The sequence below is a fragment of the Eurosta solidaginis genome, chromosome 2 (assembly GCF_040869045.1).
Source record: "Eurosta solidaginis isolate ZX-2024a chromosome 2, ASM4086904v1, whole genome shotgun sequence".
NCBI classification, from domain to species: Eukaryota; Metazoa; Arthropoda; class Insecta; order Diptera; family Tephritidae; genus Eurosta; species Eurosta solidaginis.
In genome coordinates, this window is record NC_090320.1 from 3,255,038 (window position 1) to 3,274,687 (window position 19,650).

General features: G+C 34.1%; 2 protein-coding genes across 6 annotated transcripts in view; one reads left to right on the top strand and one right to left on the bottom strand.

Moving 5' to 3' along the window:
* Window positions 1-19,650, top strand: part of Ance-3 (angiotensin-converting enzyme Ance-3) — a 175,207-nt gene that overhangs the window by 57,171 nt on the left and 98,386 nt on the right. The gene's annotated exons all lie outside the window — the stretch shown is intronic.
* On the bottom strand, window positions 6,497-12,376 carry LOC137239120 (uncharacterized). Its single transcript, XM_067764069.1, has 3 exons — window positions 12,252-12,376; window positions 12,056-12,168; window positions 6,497-8,591 (listed from the first exon to the last, which is right to left on the bottom strand). Exons 2-3 carry the CDS (start codon window positions 12,065-12,067, stop codon window positions 7,335-7,337), a joined length of 1,269 nt encoding a protein of 422 aa, XP_067620170.1. The 5' UTR covers window positions 12,068-12,168; window positions 12,252-12,376; the 3' UTR covers window positions 6,497-7,334.

Sequence of the window (19,650 nt, forward strand, 5' to 3'; positions counted from 1 at the left end):
CATATGTAGCAGTCCAGCTTATTTTCACACCGTCCATCGCTACTCTCACCTGACGTAACAATGAGGAAGTTTTACAAGGTGCTCCAGATATGTTAACACAACATTCGCATACATGCAAACTGAGTATATATGTGTGTGTGTCGAATGCAGCAAAATTTGTTTTTGCTAGCTTTGTTTGAATTTTTTCATATCGCTTGTTGTACTTCAATTGAATTTTTTAATTTTAGCTTTAATATTAATTTTTCATGCAACACATTTTTTTCTTGTACTTCAACGGTGGCATGCAAACAAAATTTCAATGTGTCTGGAAGTTGAGTTTGTGGATTTGGTTATACAGGTAGAGCACATTTTTATGTCAGCGAAAAACATTTTTATGAGCCTTAGTGTGATAGTGAAATACAAACGTACTGTAACGAATTTTGGGGGCTTCCGCTTATATAAAACCATCTGGCAACCTTCGAATCGCTAAACTGTTGAACAAATCACTCAAATATTCAGTATTGCACACTGGTCTATTTAGATTACTTTGGGAGTAGTACTTCACAATTATACTTTAAAATCATTAGCGCGTTTAAATCAAAACTGATTAGTTATTACTCAGCTTGCGCTGCTTTTATACTCTCTATTGCCTCATCCGCATATTTCTCAAAACGTCTAGATGTTTCGCCTTCTAGAACTCTTGAATCTCCTGCTTGGTAAGTAACCAGCTATATACATGCATATCTGTAGTCCACGCCTCTCCCATAGCCTTATGCGTGTGTATGTGTGAGCAACTACTTTGGCTGATGACTACGTATTTGTGTGTGTGAGATATCTCTCAGCCGCATTCTACATAAGAATGGCTGCTTTATTGTTGTTGTGCATTTATTTAGCAGCAGCTTAGTGATGCTAATATTCGTCACAATACTTACGTTTTTGTTTTATATGCACCAACTTATACTAAGGAAATAATTGTTGAGTAATTTCTTCAATGATTGTTTATATGCTCCGTTACTAAGAGGGACCCATGTAGCGTGTCACGGAGTAATTCTTCATATTGCATGTATTTCACAATTTAACTTTCATTAAAAAAAAGAACAGCATTCAGAAATAATCTGAAATCCAGTCATTTAGAATTTATATTGAAACTTAATCTTTACCCATTCAGTTTACTATCCATAAATTGAAAGTGTTATAAAATTATAAACTTTTAAATTCACTCAAACATACCTAAGTTAACAAATATGTACACAAAAGAAAAACAACAAAAATATTTATTACAGTATCACGTTCCAATCTCACACGCTTGTTCAACCGGCCATGCGACAATCCATCTTTTTATTCAGCCGCCCATTTACGCAAATTTTCTCAGCCTTAACTTTTCATGTTCCACACAACTTCCTTATAAAACTCTAAAATGCTCGTATATATATGTATATGCATTTCAGCGTGTAATCTAATACGAAACTATATTATAATTACAACAATTGAAACGAATAAAAAGGAAATTGTTTTTATAAAAAAAGATATTAAAAGTAATAATTTCGACACGACGCAACTCTGAGGAATTTAATGACAAATATCTTCTCGAATTTTTGTTATGCTGCGGTTATTTGTGTCATAAAAACTCCGAAAGGAAGATGAATCTTTACGAAGAAACGCACTTAAAAATATAAACCAAGTAGTATATGCGAAATTTATTGTGGCGAATATCAGCAGCCGCTGAAAGAAAAAACAGCCACACATACATGTACACAGCAGCCAACAGCTCCTATCACTCAGCCATATACACACATAAGCACAGAAGGCACACATACATGTAAACAGTAGCTAAGAACAAAAAAGACACATCTCACACATTTGCACACAGCAATTGTTTACAAGCTAATTGTTTACGTTAATAATTCATTTTTGTAAATAATTGTAAACAATTCATTTTTTTCTTTTTTATGAGTCAGAAACAATCTACTACTAATTAAGCATTTTCACTATTTTTCGTACAGTTTTCCAAGCTTGTAAAAAAATTATAAAAAAATACGCTGTCCGATTCTTCATTGTTTTGGTCAATTTTCAATTTATAATAAATAAAAAGTAACTTTTTGGATCTTTCAAATCGACCTCTTTGACTTGACAGTTTACAATATACGTTGAAATGACATATGCTGTTAAATGTTTAAAATTGTCTACATTATTTACAATTGTTTACAATAAAAGTGTAAACAATCCAAGAAATTTTGTAACGCGCAACCCTGCTTAAAATACAGAAACGATAAATAAATAAGCAAGCATTCGTGAAGGCTGTTCGTAAAAATTCTAAGCCCAAGGGGAATCAGTCAAAGAAGGTAATTGAGAGCATAAAAGCAGCACAAGCTAAGGAATAATCAATCAGTTAATTTTAAAAGGGAACATTTTGCTTTACTGAATATTTGAGATATTTATTGGACAATTCAGCGATTCGAACTATAACAGCAGTAGTCAAGTTGGCCGATTAACTTATGTATACTAAATTGTTGCAACGAACAAACTAGCTCCACAATTTTTGATTGTGTTTAATTATTGCATAAGCTACACTGTTGTTGTAATAAATTGTAAATATATAAATAATATAATATATATATATATATATATATATGTTTATACACAATTACCTTGTTGGAAAAATATCTAAGTTTACCAGAAAACGCTATTATCTCCTCTATAATTATTTGCTTGCTAATGATTTTCTAATAACGCTTTGAGATAAAAGTATAAAAACACAGCTTTTTTCGACCGTAAAGTTGTTTGTTAAGAAATTTCTTTGAACCGTTGTTTCTTCTGCTTTCAGTTAAATAATACCAGTTACGAAGAAAAAATTTAGGGTTAAAAATAAGAGAACTGCTCAAATTTGAATCGAGTCGGTAAACCTGTTCCAAAAATTGTTCCAATATTACATTTTTTAGACATGTTAAGTACATATTTTAAATCCACTTCTCCTTTTTTTGGAACTGATCACTGAGCTCGATTAACTTTTATTGAACCGTTTAGCTTTCTTGAGTTGCTTACTGTTTAGAAATGTTGCTTTTTATGAAATCGGTTACTTTTTTTAATCTATTACTTTTTTTCAATAGTTTACTTTCTTAAAATTGGTTACTTTTTTAAAATCGGCATCTTTTCTTTAAACAACTTATTGCAGTGCATAAATGTTGAATACAAATTTGTTTAAAAATATTACAACTGAGATTTACGTAGCGAAAAGGTTACTTAATACTAGCTATCCTTGAGTCGTTTCAAATAGCTACTTCATCATTCGTTTTAAAATTTACTTTCACCTTGTCTTTACCAAGGTTTTTCCTACAGGGAAATGGTATTGTCAAAGCAGCCTAAAATTATATCAAAATTAATTAAATTTCTCCAACCAAATGTTTTGTGGATCGCACTGTATGCGTTTCTTCTTGACGTCTATTTAAAGTGTTGCATATTTGTAGGCTTTACACTTTTTTCTTAAGTTTTTAAAAGCTGCTGAACATTAAGAAAAAGTACAAACAAGACAACTTTAAATAAAGTGAATAAGTTATTTTTAACAACAACCCAAAGTTGTTTGAATAGTGTCGTCAATTTCACAAAAAAGTTTTGCAGAGCTTTGAAGTTGATGGTAAATGCATTTTCAGCATAATTTTAACTAAATTTATTATTGCAATATTTAATGCTAAAAGGTACTGCAAACTGTCATTGGGAGCATGTGGCTGCCATTATAAATGTGCTTTAATATTGCGGTTTGAAAAAACAGTAATATCGGGTGCGGCGGCACTTTTTGTTATTTACATATACTTGTGTCACGGTACATTCTCACTACTCCACCCCATGCAATGTGAGGGAGTGGGTTGAAAAGTCATAGTGGAAAACTCACAGTAAAATTAAAAAAAAAAAACACCGAGAAGCGATGAAATCTTGGCCATGCTAGTTAAAGACGGAAGTGAAGAGTTGATAAAATCGCATTCACCTACTCCTATGGTCGGAACGGGTTTTTTGCACAAGACTTAAGCCCAAATTCATCCAAATGATTGCATCCTAAGAGTACGGCTTTGGTTGCTTTTGTTGTAGCGAAAGGGACACTCCCCGAAGGCCTTGGAGAGTGTTATCGAGGTACGTTTCGGCACCAAGCCCGATCATCTCGGGAACGAGTTTTTATGACCACATGCACCACCCCGTAGATGCACGAGGAGTTCGGAGTCGCCAGAGCCACGACTGCTAATGAAACAGGATTTGCCACGGATAGGTGAGGTTGACAATTGGGTTTGGAGAGCCTATGTATTGCGCTGGCAACCTGAAATGGCTGCGCTACACAAACCCCTTGAATCCGGAATTATAGTCGTCTCTTACGACAGGCATACCTACCGCGGGTATATTTTAACCCCCCAAACCGCTGCGGATTTAGTCATAATTAACTATACTATTGGCCAGATCTTCACAATATATCAAATCTTGTTGAGGATTGATCTGAGAAAATTGAAGCGCACCAATACTTTGTGGACTTTAAAGCCACTTAATGCAAAGAAAAAAGGGCTGATATGTCCAAACTCAAGTTCCATATATAAAGAGTATATAAGGCTTTGAATAATTACTTCTCGAAGAGTCATCACCATCGAAGGATCTGTCGAAAATGATTTAGGGTTAGGACAAAGTCTTCTGCTCATTATGCAATTTCTTTATCATGCTGGAGTAGATACTTATAGCACTAAAACTGAACCACGTTAGTTCAATCAGGAGCGCTGAATTCCTGATGTGTGCTAATGATATCAATATCATTGCCTTAACAAAAGCGCCATAAGAACCCCTGCTTTTGAATGGAAAACGAAGAAAAGACGAAGTATTTACTTTCATAAACAACATGTTTCCATCAACGTCTTCCTTTCCACGTTCAGACATGAATATAGTGTAGCGAATAAAAGTCCAAAATTTCGACACTTAGAAAGCATAGAAAGAAAGCTGGAAGCTTAGAAAGAAAGAGACCTTCTCTGAGTTGATAGAACGGTCAGAAGAATACTTTTCCGATTTTTCATTTATCTCCAGTTATCCCGAAACAACGATAGCTAGCGTGTGTTATGTGTTAACTTATAACGAAGGTGATAATAGTTGATTTCCAAACCGCTTATTAATTTTTATTGTCAGAATGGTTTCTTACCCAAATTATCGTTCGTTCCTAATACTGGGCGATTGCAAAGTTGAGGTGCCCACTCCACTTTTTTATATGGAGCACGTTGCTCAGGTGGATGGAAAGCTCTGGTTTTTTATCCGCATCTTTCTTTCAGGCTTTCTATTATTATTGAATTAGCATTATTGTGTGGCCGGGTGTGATAGTACCGTGCTCCGCCTACCACATCGAGGATTCTGGGTTCAACTGCCGTGCAAAGTAACATAAAAAATTTCGAGACAAGTTTTTTAGATTATAAAAAAATTTTCTAATCGGGGTCGTCGGACGGAAGTGATTTGGCAAACACTCCGAGTGTATTTCTGCAAAAAAAAACTTCTCAGCAAAATTTTATTTGCCTTGCAGATGCGGTTCGGAGTCCCGTCCCGCCAATTTGTGGCCCTAAATCTTCTCGGAGGTAAATCGCACCAGTTTTTTTATTTCACTACGTTGTTAATGTTAACAATATCGAGCCAAAAGTCATAAGCAGCATAAAAAAATCTTATCGGCATTCCCCTCCAATTTAATAGATTTAAATTTGTATTTTAAGCTCTAATTGCTTTAGCCACAACTTGCTTCCAACAGCTGTGAACATAAAGGAGCTCCTATCAAAATTTTAAAATCGTGAGTTTTGTCGCTTTGACGATTATGTCTCGTTAATATTGCTTGTGTTGCTATTACTTTAAATATTCATTAGGCCTTAGGTTCTTCATTTATCGTACTTCGCTTTGACAAAAATGGGATTGCAAAATTAGCGCATTGTAACCATATAACTGAATCTTGCCAAAATATTTGGTATAAAGATTTCAGAAATGGGTCTTTTACCTAAAGCTCTTCTAGAGTTAATCTTTCGATGAGAAAATGTTTGAAGAGGAAACGATATGGTTAACATCCTCCGTTTAGAAAAATGTAGATAAATTTTAATTTTGGATAAGTTTATGCATCAATGGTTATGGGGTTAGAGATAAAGTTTATTTCAAGTCATTTTATGGCTGGTTGGGGTTTTATAACCCCGACGTTAACTCGAACTTCAGCTAGCTCCGATATTTTACGCTCAGTAGTGAACAACGTCACTCTGTTCTATGCTGCAAGCCGCAATACTAAAATTGGCGTCCACTCATGTCATATGACGTCAAGTTTGCTATATCTTCGGCATCGTTTGAGCCTTTTGATAATACTATGACAACAATGCCATTTGCGAAACCTATGCTCTCTCCTTCCTTAGACATATTTCTTGATTTTCTTCAACATCCTAGTCTCAAGCTTATGGAATTAGTGAAATATATTCAAAGAACTGACCAGAATCAAGCAATAAATATAAAATATTACCTCTTGTGAAAGAAAACATAGTTTTTCTTAGTTATTTACTTATAAATTCTTCGATAATGTTTTGTCGTCATTTTATTTACAAAATTAAATTATATACAAATTAAAAACTCGTACAAAAACAAAGATCATATCGTTTTGCTGTTTTTTTTTTACAAAACAACTTATTAATAAGCGATGAATTTTCATAATTAACACTTAACCAAAGTGCTGACAAAAAGAGCTGCCACTGCGTTCAAGCAAACGTTGCAAACTACGAATCTGCTTAATTAAAAAAATAGGTGTGAGGGGCAAGTTTATGGACTTTGTAGAGAATGACGGTCATAAATCAAATTGCACTTTTGGTTTTGCTAAACATTATTTTTTTCTATCAATAACATTGAAATGTGCACTTTGATCTGACAATCCTAACAATTCTAGCTTAACTTAACTGTCACACCTTCCAATCGTCCACTAGTTCGTTTGCCCATTTTGCTCTTTAGCACTCATGCGCTCTTTATGATTTTTTTAGAAAGCCTCTCGCTTGAAAGCCTCATCGCCTAATATTTATTCGAATTCTTTTTATCACAAACTAAAAGCTAAATTATATAATGACAAAAGAAAATAATAAAGAAGATGGAAAGAAAGAGAGAGTAAGAAATTACCACTATTTTATATATTACACATTCTCATTGTTACGCCGGTTTTACCCATTTTAGCGCAATTTTACATACAATTTGTTTCCTTTTTCGAGCAATGATGGCTGTTCTGTTTGACCTTCCAACTAAATAAACGTAATTTCTAGATGTAAATATGTAAGTCTGCTTCCTTTTTAGCTAAACAAAAAGTCTCACACCCTCAGCGCGCTACTGTCGTTGGTGATTTACTTCTTTTTGTGGAGGTAACCATGACCATGATAACCATGGGCGCCAGCATAAGACAGACCATGACCGCCATAGCTTCCATAGGAAGAGCCACCATAGCCACCGATGGAATGTCCACCACTAATTATCGCTGATCCGACATGGCTTTGTACATGAACTGGCACTGGAACGGGCACTTTGTAGGGCACGTGTTGTTCAATGGTGACCGGTACATGTTGCTCGACATGTACGGGACGTGGAACATCGACAGGTACTTTCACGGGGTAGGGCACTTTACGTTCCACTGGTACTGGAACTTCTTTGTAGACAGGGTATGGTTTGGGTACAGCAACTTTCACAGGCACAGCCACTGGGCGGTCATATGGCACTGGCACTGGATGATCGTAGGGCACTTCAACAGGTACATTGACGCGCTTCTCAACTGTATAGGGTACTGGTTTATCAACTGGTACTGGGTACGGTTTCACCACATGCACGGGGTATGGACGATCGACTGGTACTTTTACAGGTACTTCCACTATCTTTTCAACTGGGTAGGGTTGTGGCACATGTACGGGCACCTTTACTGGAACTTGCACGATTTTTTCTACTGGGTAGGGTTGTGGCACTGGCACTTTAACAGGCACTTGTACAACTTTCTCTACTGGATATGGTGCTGGAACGGGCACTTTGACTGGTACTGGACGATCCACATGTACGGGCACTTGTACATGTACCGTCTTTTCGACGGGGTAGGGTTGTGGAATATGTACTGGTACTTTAACAATCTCTTTAACGGGTACTTGCACGGTTTTTTCGACTGGGTAGGGCTGTGGCACTGGAACTTCAACGGGCACTTGCACAATTTTTTCAACTGGATAAGGTACCGCACGCTCAACTTGATACGGCACGCCAACATTGCGTTCTACATAATTTGTTTGTACGTTGGTTGGTATGCCACCACCTAATCCGTAGCCGCCACCAAAGCCTGTGCCGCCAATAAGGCCACCACCTCCATGTCCACCACTGAGTATGATGCCACCACCGTGGCTTAAGCCATGACCGCCGCTAAGTAACAAACCACCACTACCATGTCCATAACCATAACCGGTGCCGTGAAGAATGCCACGTTTTTCCTGTTTCTTTTCATCTGTGCTGGATGGTTTTGCCTCGCTGGCGGTAGCGGCAGGTGCGGGTTCAACAGATTTACTTTCGGCGGCTTTTTTCGCCTCCTCCGCATAGGTGAGTGTTGATAGGGCCAATAGGCCAACAATGAACTGGAAATAGAGAGGGAGAGAAAGAGAGAGAGGATGCAATTGTTAGTGAGCGTATAAGCATAAGCCATAAACAGTTTTTGATATAGTACTTCAACATAGCTTCAAGCTTCTATTTAAGTCTAACAACAAATACTGTCTTTCAAGGTTATTACTCTACAAAAGATTATTACTATATAAAAGAATTTAGAAACGAATTCGCTTAGGGTATTTTTTCTTTTATCAAGGATTCATTTTAGTCAATTCAAAATATCAAGGGCACGTTTAAGTTAAGAAATAAACTTGAAGTAGGGTTTTCGACACACTTTTTTTGTAAGTGTTTGTTTTAAAAAAGTTTTTTGAAAAAAATTTCAGTATGAATGCCATATAGTTTATGCATACATTATTTACTGAATATAAAATTATTGATAGATATTCTTAAATAAAAGACTTAGAAAACGAACTCGATTAAGAGTTTGTTCTTTAAGATGAAATATTTTTTATATTTCGTTGACTTTTTTCAACTCTTATCTCCAAGTTCAAGCCTTGGTTGAGAAAATGATATTTTTCGAAAATATTTTTTTGATATATTTTTTATATGAATTTTTTTAAAAATAGATTTTTTTAAAACTATTTTTAAAGCAACATTTGACAAAAATTTACACTTTTTATTTCATTAAATTTCATACATAAAATACTGATTGACATATTTTGATGAAATTTGAGATAGTTTTTCTTAAGTAAAAAAATTTTAAGTCAAAAAATTTTAAGTTTAAGACAAGTTTAAAAAATTTCTTATAAATAATATATTTTTGCAAATTTTGTATTATTATTACAAGATAAACATTTTTTTGAAGTAAATGCCCATTCTTAAAAAAAGTAAATTTTAATAAGAATGCAGTCCATTAATACTTTACAGATTGATATATTTCAAAAAATTACGCAAGAATTTTTTTAAATGAAAGACTTAAGAAACGAACTCGATCATGTTATCTTTTAATTTGTTTTTAAAATTGTTGATATAAATTTCAGTTTCAGGCATTAGTTTCTGTTTTGAAAATCATTCAATTTACAACTCAATACAATCCATGCATAATGATTGATTGAAATTTTTTATGGCATCGTCGTCGGCAGAATATTATATAACATAAAGTGTGCCACTTATACCCATTTTGTCAAACACATTAACCCGCATTTCAAGTGAAACCGAAACAGCCGACGAGACTTCCGTGCCAACTAATTCCAGTCAATGAGCCAATGACCATTTGCTAGACGAATTTGGTCAATAGCTTGCCTTTACTGAACGAAAATGCGATCATTACGTCTAAACAGAAGCAAAACGATATTTGTTTGCTTGAAGTTAGCAACAAATATAAACAAATAATAAACAAAAAAATTGTTTTTGTATGCAGCGAACCTCCTCTTTGAGCACTAACTATGTCAGTGACCAAAACAGAAGAACAATTTTAGAGCAAAAAATAACCAAACAAATTCAGCGCCACACAAGGAAAATGCAGAAAAAAACCGGAAGGCGATGATATAATAAAAATTGTATGCATTATTTCGTAGTTTGCTTTGCTAACGTCTCTGAAGCGACACCATCTTAAGTAAATAGTAGAAAAAAGTAGTGATGGAGTAAATGAAAATCCACCAAAGTGTGCTTTACTTCATATCTTTCAAAGCGTTTATTACAAAGCACTTTTGTTTTTGTTTTATTGTATGGCAAATTTTGTGCGCGCTTGCGTTTTATATTTTTTGCTTATCTTGCCTTTGTTGTGATTTGCGCATGCGTTTGTTTTGTGTTGTGTGTTTGCGTGTTCATGCTTTTTTTTTTGATGTCTGAGCTTTGCTTTGTTTTGGCTTTGTACCAAGTTCAATGTAAATTTGTTGTGAAGCAATTGTGCAATAAAATTTTTAAATATTTTTTTTAGTTGCATGAAGTTATTATTGCTTCCGTTTTATGGGTGCTTCTGCATTTCACTTTTATGCCGGCAAGGTTGTCCGCTTACGAGTGATTGTCGTAATTGTAATTCGACTTTTGTGTTTGTGCGAAAGAAAAGCTGGCATTGAATATTAAATATTATGTTATTTGAATGAAGTAAGAAATATGCGATATTAAATTCGGTGTTTTGTTTTTGTTGCAATTAAATATGCTTATATATTCATACCGGTCATATAATGATGGCTGGTAAAGGTATTCATCCCACTGCTGTACAAAAACAACAAAAATAGTATTAAGGCTTAGGATAGAGGAACTTTGTTTCCAAATATTCAACAGCAAAAAGTATGAATTGGATATAAAACCCTTGGATTATCAAGAAGAGCAACAATATAGAAATCCTACTCTGGAGACAGCAAATTAAATTGGCTACTCCATTAAAAGAGTTAAGAAGCGAAATTGTCAAAATTTTGGCCTCCAATTTGTTAAAAATCAATTGTAAGCTCTTTGTTAAATTATAGAAAAACTCCCAAAAAATTTTAAGACTGCTAGATATATGTAGCTTGTAAGTTCTCTGTATTAAAAACGTTTAACTCAACAAAAGACTTAAGAAACGAACTTGGTATGATTTCTCTTAAAACAATAAAAAATCGAGTATATTCCTCTTTCAAACGGCTAAGCCCTTCACAATTGAATATTAAATTAATTCTTTAACAGGCGCTGAAAAAAAAAACGCTGTTTGACCAGTTTCTCCCGTTCTGTGACTCAATATTAAAAAAAAAAATCCTCAAATATTAAATGAAGAAATGCAGCTAAGCAAAAATTAAATTTATTCTTAGGATATAAAAGAATATATTTTTAAACTCTTTACTTTAAAAAAAGTCTTGCAACAAAAGACTTAAGAGACGAACTTTTCGCGGTTGACTAAGTTTCATGCTGTTAACTAAGAGACATTTTAATTTTTATGCTTTACAACTTTCTTTTTAAATTACTATCAATCAATACCTGCACAAACTACAGGTCTTTTTTAAAAAGAGTCTCGAATGAAAAGTAAAATACACATAAAAGCATTATATAATAAGATCAGCTTCAATAACTTTAAGTTCATTATTCTTTTCGGATGTATAAAGCATTTAAAGATGTTAAAGTTTTTATAGCTAGAACGGCGTTATAATTATACAAATAGACACAAATTTAACAGCTATGCGTTAGTGTACAATTACAATAGTTTTTCGCTTTAAAATTGCTAGCATAAATTATGCTGTGGCTAGAAATTTTGAATAACAGTTGAAGGCATTTGCAAAGATAAATTGTTTTTGCTCTTAGTCCGTTTGGTATTTAATTACAACTTTGCAATTTCTTGTGTGATGCAGCTGTTTTTTTAAGAGTTAACACTTTTCACATTTTTTGTGTACAAAATTTTTTTGAGCAATTGTTTTTAGTCATTTTATGCATTTGTCCATTTTCATTATTTTAAGTAAGTTCATATATATATAAATTTTTTTTTTAATATAATTAATTGATATATTTGAAACACTTCACAACATACCAATGTTTTCATCTTGTTCACAAATTAATTTAACACCAACAACTAAACGCGGTTGTCGACTCGCTCGCTACTGTACGTTGTTCTTAGAACTCAATAAAAGAAGTGAAAGGAATCTGAAATGAGCACACACACAATTTTTCAAAATTTAGTATATACTTTTTCAAACAATACAAAATTATATAAAGTTAATAATTACTTGGAGGCTGTGGTCGTTCTAATAACAACGAATCTACAACAGATACTGAATAATTTTGACCAGCCGTTACAAGCTTTTATACCGACGCACGCTTATAGAACGACAATCAAGCGTGTTGAATAGATGGTCTGATTTGTGCGGGCGTGAAGGGAGAGGCACACAGATGGTACAAATAATGCCATCAGCGCCAATAGCAAGCAAGAGCTGCTGCAATCGCAGTAGCAGCTGCTCAACTCAGCTCTGCAAATGCACGCTGACAGCGCTGACTTACTCACGAAGACTTTTGCAATTTTGCAATTGGCTCTACTAAAGTAATTAAGAAGAAATAAATTGACGAATGTAGCAGCAGCTGCTTGAAACTGAATTTAATGCTCAGTGCTGCTGCTGTGCGCACAGTTGTAGACGATGGTGAGCTTTAACTCAAGCAAAAGACATGGTTCAGACCGCGCAAGAGCGCAGCGACGTCGCAGCGGGAGTAAACATAATAAAAAGCTTGGCTGGCAATAAAATTGCAATGCTATGTACATATATGCATTATGCATGTAATGTGTGTTTGATGAAAACAAAAGTGTTTCATGTACACTATACGTGTGCTCAAAGTTTATTCACATACGCTAAGTGTATGCGTAGGAAAGCTTTTAGATTTTCTGTCCATACACAAGAGAGCCGGCACACGTATTGCGTAGGTGAATAAACTTTGCTTTTGTATAGATGAGAGTGTATGTGTGCCTTCCATTGGCGCCAAAAATTTGTTTGTATCCAGTGGAGACAGTTTTTTTTGTTAAGTTTTAGACAAAAGAGTTTGAAGGACCAACGGATCTGAGCTCGCAGCGATATTCTCAAGCGAAAATAAAAATAAATAAATAAAATATTAAAAGCAGCAGGAGTGGGTGGAAGTGAGAGGTTTTAGTTTAAAAAAGCTTTATAATAAAGATTGGAAGTTTACTAGCCTTAGATTCTATGACTTAAAAATTCTTAAAAATCGGAGTGGTGATCGATTTATGCAGAAACTTTGATTTTCCAAAGCACTTTATGCTTTGCTTGTACACTTGCGCTCTTTCAAATTGTGACTGTGCTTAGTTTTGCCCTTAACTTCTCCATAAGATTGATATGTGCTCTTAGTTATGATAGGGCATACGAAAAGAAAAGTTTGACATCCGAGATTCAGATGGGGTTAGAATGTGTTCAGATTGAAGCCAGAACTTGAAGTACAGTTTCACCCAAATTATTTTAGTTTTTTTGCTGTATTAATAGAAACACACCTTGTCATCTTAACCTAATCTACTGTCATCCACACTCTCAAAGAAAGTGCTAGGAGTTTGCAGTTTCAATAGACTTGGCCTGTACTGGAGTCATTGTTGCATCAGTTTGTTCTGCAGATCAGTGGACGAGATAGTTTAGCCAGCTAAGGAAAACTTGAGCTTTCCTAACAACCAGTTCAAGGGAGAGCCAACGCGATTACCTTAGGAGGTCACTATATCTATGTGCGACCTTTGGCCATTATTAAAGCCGTATCTGGTGTAAAGGTGTAAAGACCAGGAATCTGCATTCCATAGTATAATTGTGTTCTTAATGCGTAAGCGAAATTACAATCACTTTTAACTTTTGAAGATCCTTCGTACAGATGCAGTGCACCTGATGATCTTAAAAAGGTAGTTAATAGAATTAACAACGTAAACGTCATTTACGGAGCATTTGAAAATGCATTGGGCTTCGGCAGCAAGAGTGTATCAAGATTTTAAATAGAGCCTCTTGGCTGGAACCTCTTTGTATATATTGTAAAATGATCCCCGTTAATTGCGCGCTTCGGTGCATCATTAAATGTCCCATAATTTTGGCTGCGTTTCTAAAATTTCAGTTTTTTATCTTATTGGTAAGTTTACTGTTTTATTGGCGTCGTATTTGGGCCCTGTTCATTTGCTGATTTTACTGCTAACCGTAGAGTACCAGTTCGAAATTACGAAGGCTTCCTTTGTCTGTGGCAAGTAGAAGATGCGTCGTGACTGGCTTAACATCTATAAAATTTTTGTCAAACAATTATATTGCCCGTAACGTCCTTCAACCTGATGGTAAAATCTCAATCATGGTTAATTCATGCCTTGAAACGATAAGAAGGCCTTGATAACATCTTCAGTAGCGGCGTGGGTTAGAAGAGATCCCTCGTTAATTACTTGCAAAATAAATATGGGAACATTTGATAGTTAAAGAATAACCCACAGGATAATAAGAATTACATTATAATACACAAAAGTGCTATGTTTCAAGCCAATGACATCTGAAAACGTGTATTTATGCAATTCGCCTTAAATAAATGCGCATGGCTAAAAACTAGGTTAGTTAATACATATGCGCACATATACGATTACTTCCATGAATACACACAAAGATAAAAATAATAAAAACATTACGCACAAACTCGCACTTTGGCACGTCCACTGTCGAGTTGCACAGAAATGTGCTATAAAAATGTAACTAATGCACACACACACAACACAAGTGCAGTTACATGCAGCTGCAAAATGACTCTAGAAACCTGCATTTATAGTATTCGATTTTTCTCCAAATAGAAAAAAAACGACATTTCAATCTCAGCTACTTGTAAATATCACTTAAAAATTGCCCAACTACACTGAAATCATCAATTAAAAAATGCTGGAAAAAACGCTATAAAAATGCTATGAACTTGCTTTGCGTATGCGCGCCGTACTGCGCGCACTATTTGTTGCAAAATTTTGCAAAGACGTTTTGCAAAGTTTAATACAAAAAAACACAGCACAGCTGCTCTGTATGTTTGTCATTTTGTGTATGATTGAGCAACAACACTATTTGAGTGCAATCAAAATTAGTTAAGCTTTGCTCTACTTACATATTTACGACCACATACTTACGTACATATTTGCTTAAGTACTCACTTTAGTCGTTGTAATTATTTTTTTATTGGCATTAAATTATTAATTGAGTTCAATGTTTTGAAATTATGCTTGCAGTTTAAGCGCGAATCTTAATGAATTTAGCCAAGTTTTTTTTTTTTTAGTTATTATTTGAGCATATTAACAAAATATTTTGATAGATATTCGATGCATTTTGTTTTTGTAATAAGTCAATTATGAATTTTTTTATTTGGTTCCTTGGTCAAGAATTTTATAATAGATGTCAAGGAGAATATTCCTAAGTAATTTTTATAATTTTGTTCAAGCAATAAATTAATTTATTTGATGGATGCCAAAGAAAATAATCTTAAAAGTTTTGATTGTTTTAGTCATCTAAGTCAATGCAGAACACCCTTGAATTAATTGATTTGTAGTTGAAGTAAATGTTTTTCCAATATATATTATTGTTGTTCAAATTTTTGCACTTTGTCTTCATTGCTTTTTTCTGCTTCATAATTCTTTCAGAGTTTTTCTACCGTTACCCCTTTATATCAATTATTTTCAGCTATGTGATATATTAGTTTAAGGTATTTTCTATAAGCCGCTTGTGTTAGAGGTATTTTTGCAAATCATATAAATTGTTTAACATTTTAAAAACTAACTATCGAACAACTTTGAACAAAAATCAAAGTAAATTCTACCTCAAAGGATGTGATTTGTAGACACGGCGTAAGTAAGCAAGCAGTTACTTAAAAGAATGGAGATGAAAAGGTTCCGAAAATACATAGCTTTGCCCATTAAATGGCCGAAAATAACTTTTCCCATCAAAAAACTGCAACAAAAATCATTTGACGGTAAAAAAGTAAATGAACGAACAAATGCCATCTCTGACGAAACACAGGAACCTTTGGAATTGGCTTACGAACACCAAAGCAGTCACCCGGTACATCAAACACGAATAAAATATATCAGAAGACAAATTATACTGGCCTTTCGCGGGCTCAACTACAGGTGCAAGCTACTATTTGATTCCAAAAAAGCACCACAATTTTTAAATGTATGCGAAATTGAATTAAGTAATATTAATAGCAAATGGCCTTGTACAAAATGTACCGAAACGCGTAAGAAAATGAGGAGTAACTTACTTCTTGAAACGTTTATATTAAAGGTAAATCTTTTGTACCAAATTATAATAAAAGATATTACGTACATGCACCGGCACCCATCCTTCTTGACACATTAAAAGTTGAACGAAAGAAAATGAATCAAATTTTACGCTAATTTGCTAAAAATGTTTAGTAAATACCAACTCTCTTAGTGATAAACCCTACTATTTATTGCGATAAAAAAAATGCTTTTTTTTTATGAATTTTTAATTCTAATCAACTGTTTCTTACGTAAGCTTGTGCTACTTTTTTTTACAAAATTTAGGAGAAGTAAAAATATCTTATACGTAATAAGAAATTGTAGCAAAAACTCGATATGCTAATTAATGTCTATTTTTTATTATAATTTATGAAGTATTTTTCTTTAGAGATTTAAAATTTATTTATGGCACTGACTTTCTGGTTTGATTAGTGTGAATTTGTTGGCGCGGTGTTACTTTCAACACGCTTGCATCAGTGGCAAAAGAATTAACGTGATTTTAGTTAGATTATTAACTATGATGAAATGAGTTTGTTTTCCTTATTTTTGCCTAGGTTAAGCCATAAACATCTTATTTTAAAAGAAAAAATTTTGAAATGTAAAATATGTCGATCATATAAAATCCAGAAAAAATAAATTTTATAAAAGATGTGTCTTATTTGAATTTATTTAAACCTTATATCAGTAACGAAGTCGCATTTTCGTGTAAAACGAATTCTTTTAATAAACTCTACAGAGAATCACACCACCGTAAAAAAATATAAATAAACGCAGAGCTGTCGCATTAATAGGGTACTCCCCTCACAGTGCCCTGAACTGATACCCTTGCAATGTGAATGAAAGTGTGGAGGAAGAGGTGACTCGTGGTCAACAGGGACTCATCTGATACATATAATTAACATTATGATGAAATCCTTGAGGGACTAAACCCCACCATACGCAGGTCCGGAATAGTTGGGTACTCAGTTGCAAGTAGTTTGAGCTGCAAAAGTCCGACCAGTGGACCAGTGGCTTTGGAGCTTGTTTCATCTATTCCAACTGGCTCATTCACGATATGCCTATCCGGAGGTTCGTTGTAGCAGTGGCTAACATCCAAGGAGGTGTAAAAGGTTTCGCGATAAGAAACCAAATTCAGCCCCGGAGACTTATGGGGTTGGTGGTCAATAATAGCAAAAAAAGGAGAGAGCTAAAGAAAATGTGGTTAAAGCTAAGATTTAGAGACTCCTTCTCATGCAGCTTTTATCTATATTTCTTGCCTACCAAAAGGCTGTAATTTGTATATAGTCCAAATAATATAAAAAATAATAATAATAACTCACTAAAATTAACAAAACCCCCATAAGGAGAAAAGGAAAGTAAACGAAGCAATTCAAGTTCAAGTTCAGTAGAGTAAATTTGCATTACAAATGAGCACCGTAAAAACATAAATTAAAGCCAAAAAAAAAAACAACGGAAAACACCAACAATTCGAGTGCAAGCGAAAAGCCCAGCATTCAGCAATCACACCAGTTGGGCGCACCAAATAAAAGTCGATGTGAAGATGAGCTAACATCAATAAAACACACACGACAAGAAAAAATAAAACAAACAAAACCAAATAAAACAAACAAATAACCAAATATATATGTAACATATTAACTTGCATACATACATAGATATATTTTCGCAGAAGATCTATTAAATTATGACGCACAAAAACAGCGCTTTGCCTACGAGTTTGTAAATTTCAAGTGGCGTTACAAAAACAGTGTAAAATATGAGATGTGATGAGATGAGATGAGCAAGGTAAAAATTGTATGCGGATGCAGTGTGTGCACCATTATTGGTTAAAGCCGCCGGCAAAATGTACAAACAAAAACGTCAGTTGCACGGATGTTGGCACGCTAATGAACTTATTAATATAAATATTAAATAAATTTGAGATTCACGCTGTTTAATCTGTGGCATGCATGCATGTTTGTTGGTGTGTGCGCAAATGTGTATATGCGCGTGCGTGATCTTGGTCATTAGCGATGATATTTCATTTACTCATTGATTATGAATGGGTATTAGGTTAATGACATTTTCTACGCACATACAAAACTATTTTACAGTTGAACAAAAAAGCCTACTAATTGGCTTGACAATGAATGAAAGATCAAAGCGTGAAGATGGCTTGGATTAAATAAGTAGAGCATATTCTGACAGTGATTTTGAAGATTAATGAAATATTGTGAAAGATAAGAAGGATGCCCCTTTAAGTGTAGAACAAATCAGACGTCATATATTATTATATTATAATATCATTTGTTGAAAGATTAAATGAGAAATTAAACAATTACTACATTCACAGTTATTGAGTTATTGAAATAATTGTTAATGTGTATTTCGATATGCAGAGCCTAAATATGATTTCCAGTATAATGTCCATTAAAAAATATGTTTTATGATACAATCAAATCGATTTCTTGGATTAGTTACAATTTTAGTTACCTAAAATTCTCTAGCAAACTTACTATACTGCTTCTACTGCATCAGAAAATGTTACTGCGCTCAGATCAAGTTCGTGACTTGAGTCTTTAGGTTATTTTGTGTTGTATATTACTACACATTTTGTGTCTATTTAATATCATATATTGGTCTCCATGGCGTATGAGTGATGTTCAAAGAGATGGGAAAGTAATAAGAACTGTTGAAATAGTGAACCACGTCATAAACTAGCTCTTACCGACAGATCCGTAAGCAAAAAGAAAACATTAATACTTATTTATATTGTGGCGAATTTTCACATCACTATATAAATGCACAACAGCAATAACATTCAAGCAAACTACATAAACACATTAATCATCCCACATACACACAAGCCAACGAAGAAATAACTCACACACTGATGTTACACTGACGCATACAACCCACATATGACTATAAGATACATGTATATAGCTAATACATGTATATAGCTAATACCAAGCAAGAGACATAATTGTTCTGGAATACAGTTTCGTGAAATTACTAGACCTTCGGAGAAATAAATGAACGAGAAAACAGAGAGTATAAAAGCAGCACAAGCTGAGTAGTCAGTAATCAGGTTTGATTTAAGGACGCTATTGGTTGTGAAGTTAAGTGTTATTGTGAAGTAGAAGGTTGCAAAGAGGCGGAATTTCACTAAATTCGTTACAATATTACGTGCGCAATGGTTTGTAACTAATATATGTTTGCAAGATAATCGCGGTTAATCTTCCTGAAATTTAGAACACTAATTTTTAGGCACCTGGAAAAGGATAGCAAGTCCCTGTTGACACTTAGGATATCTTTATGACGTTTCCACCCATTTGAAAATCATACAAAAGTTGCCAATGCGTTTATCAAACGAAAGCTATTTTAGTCAGTATACGAAAATT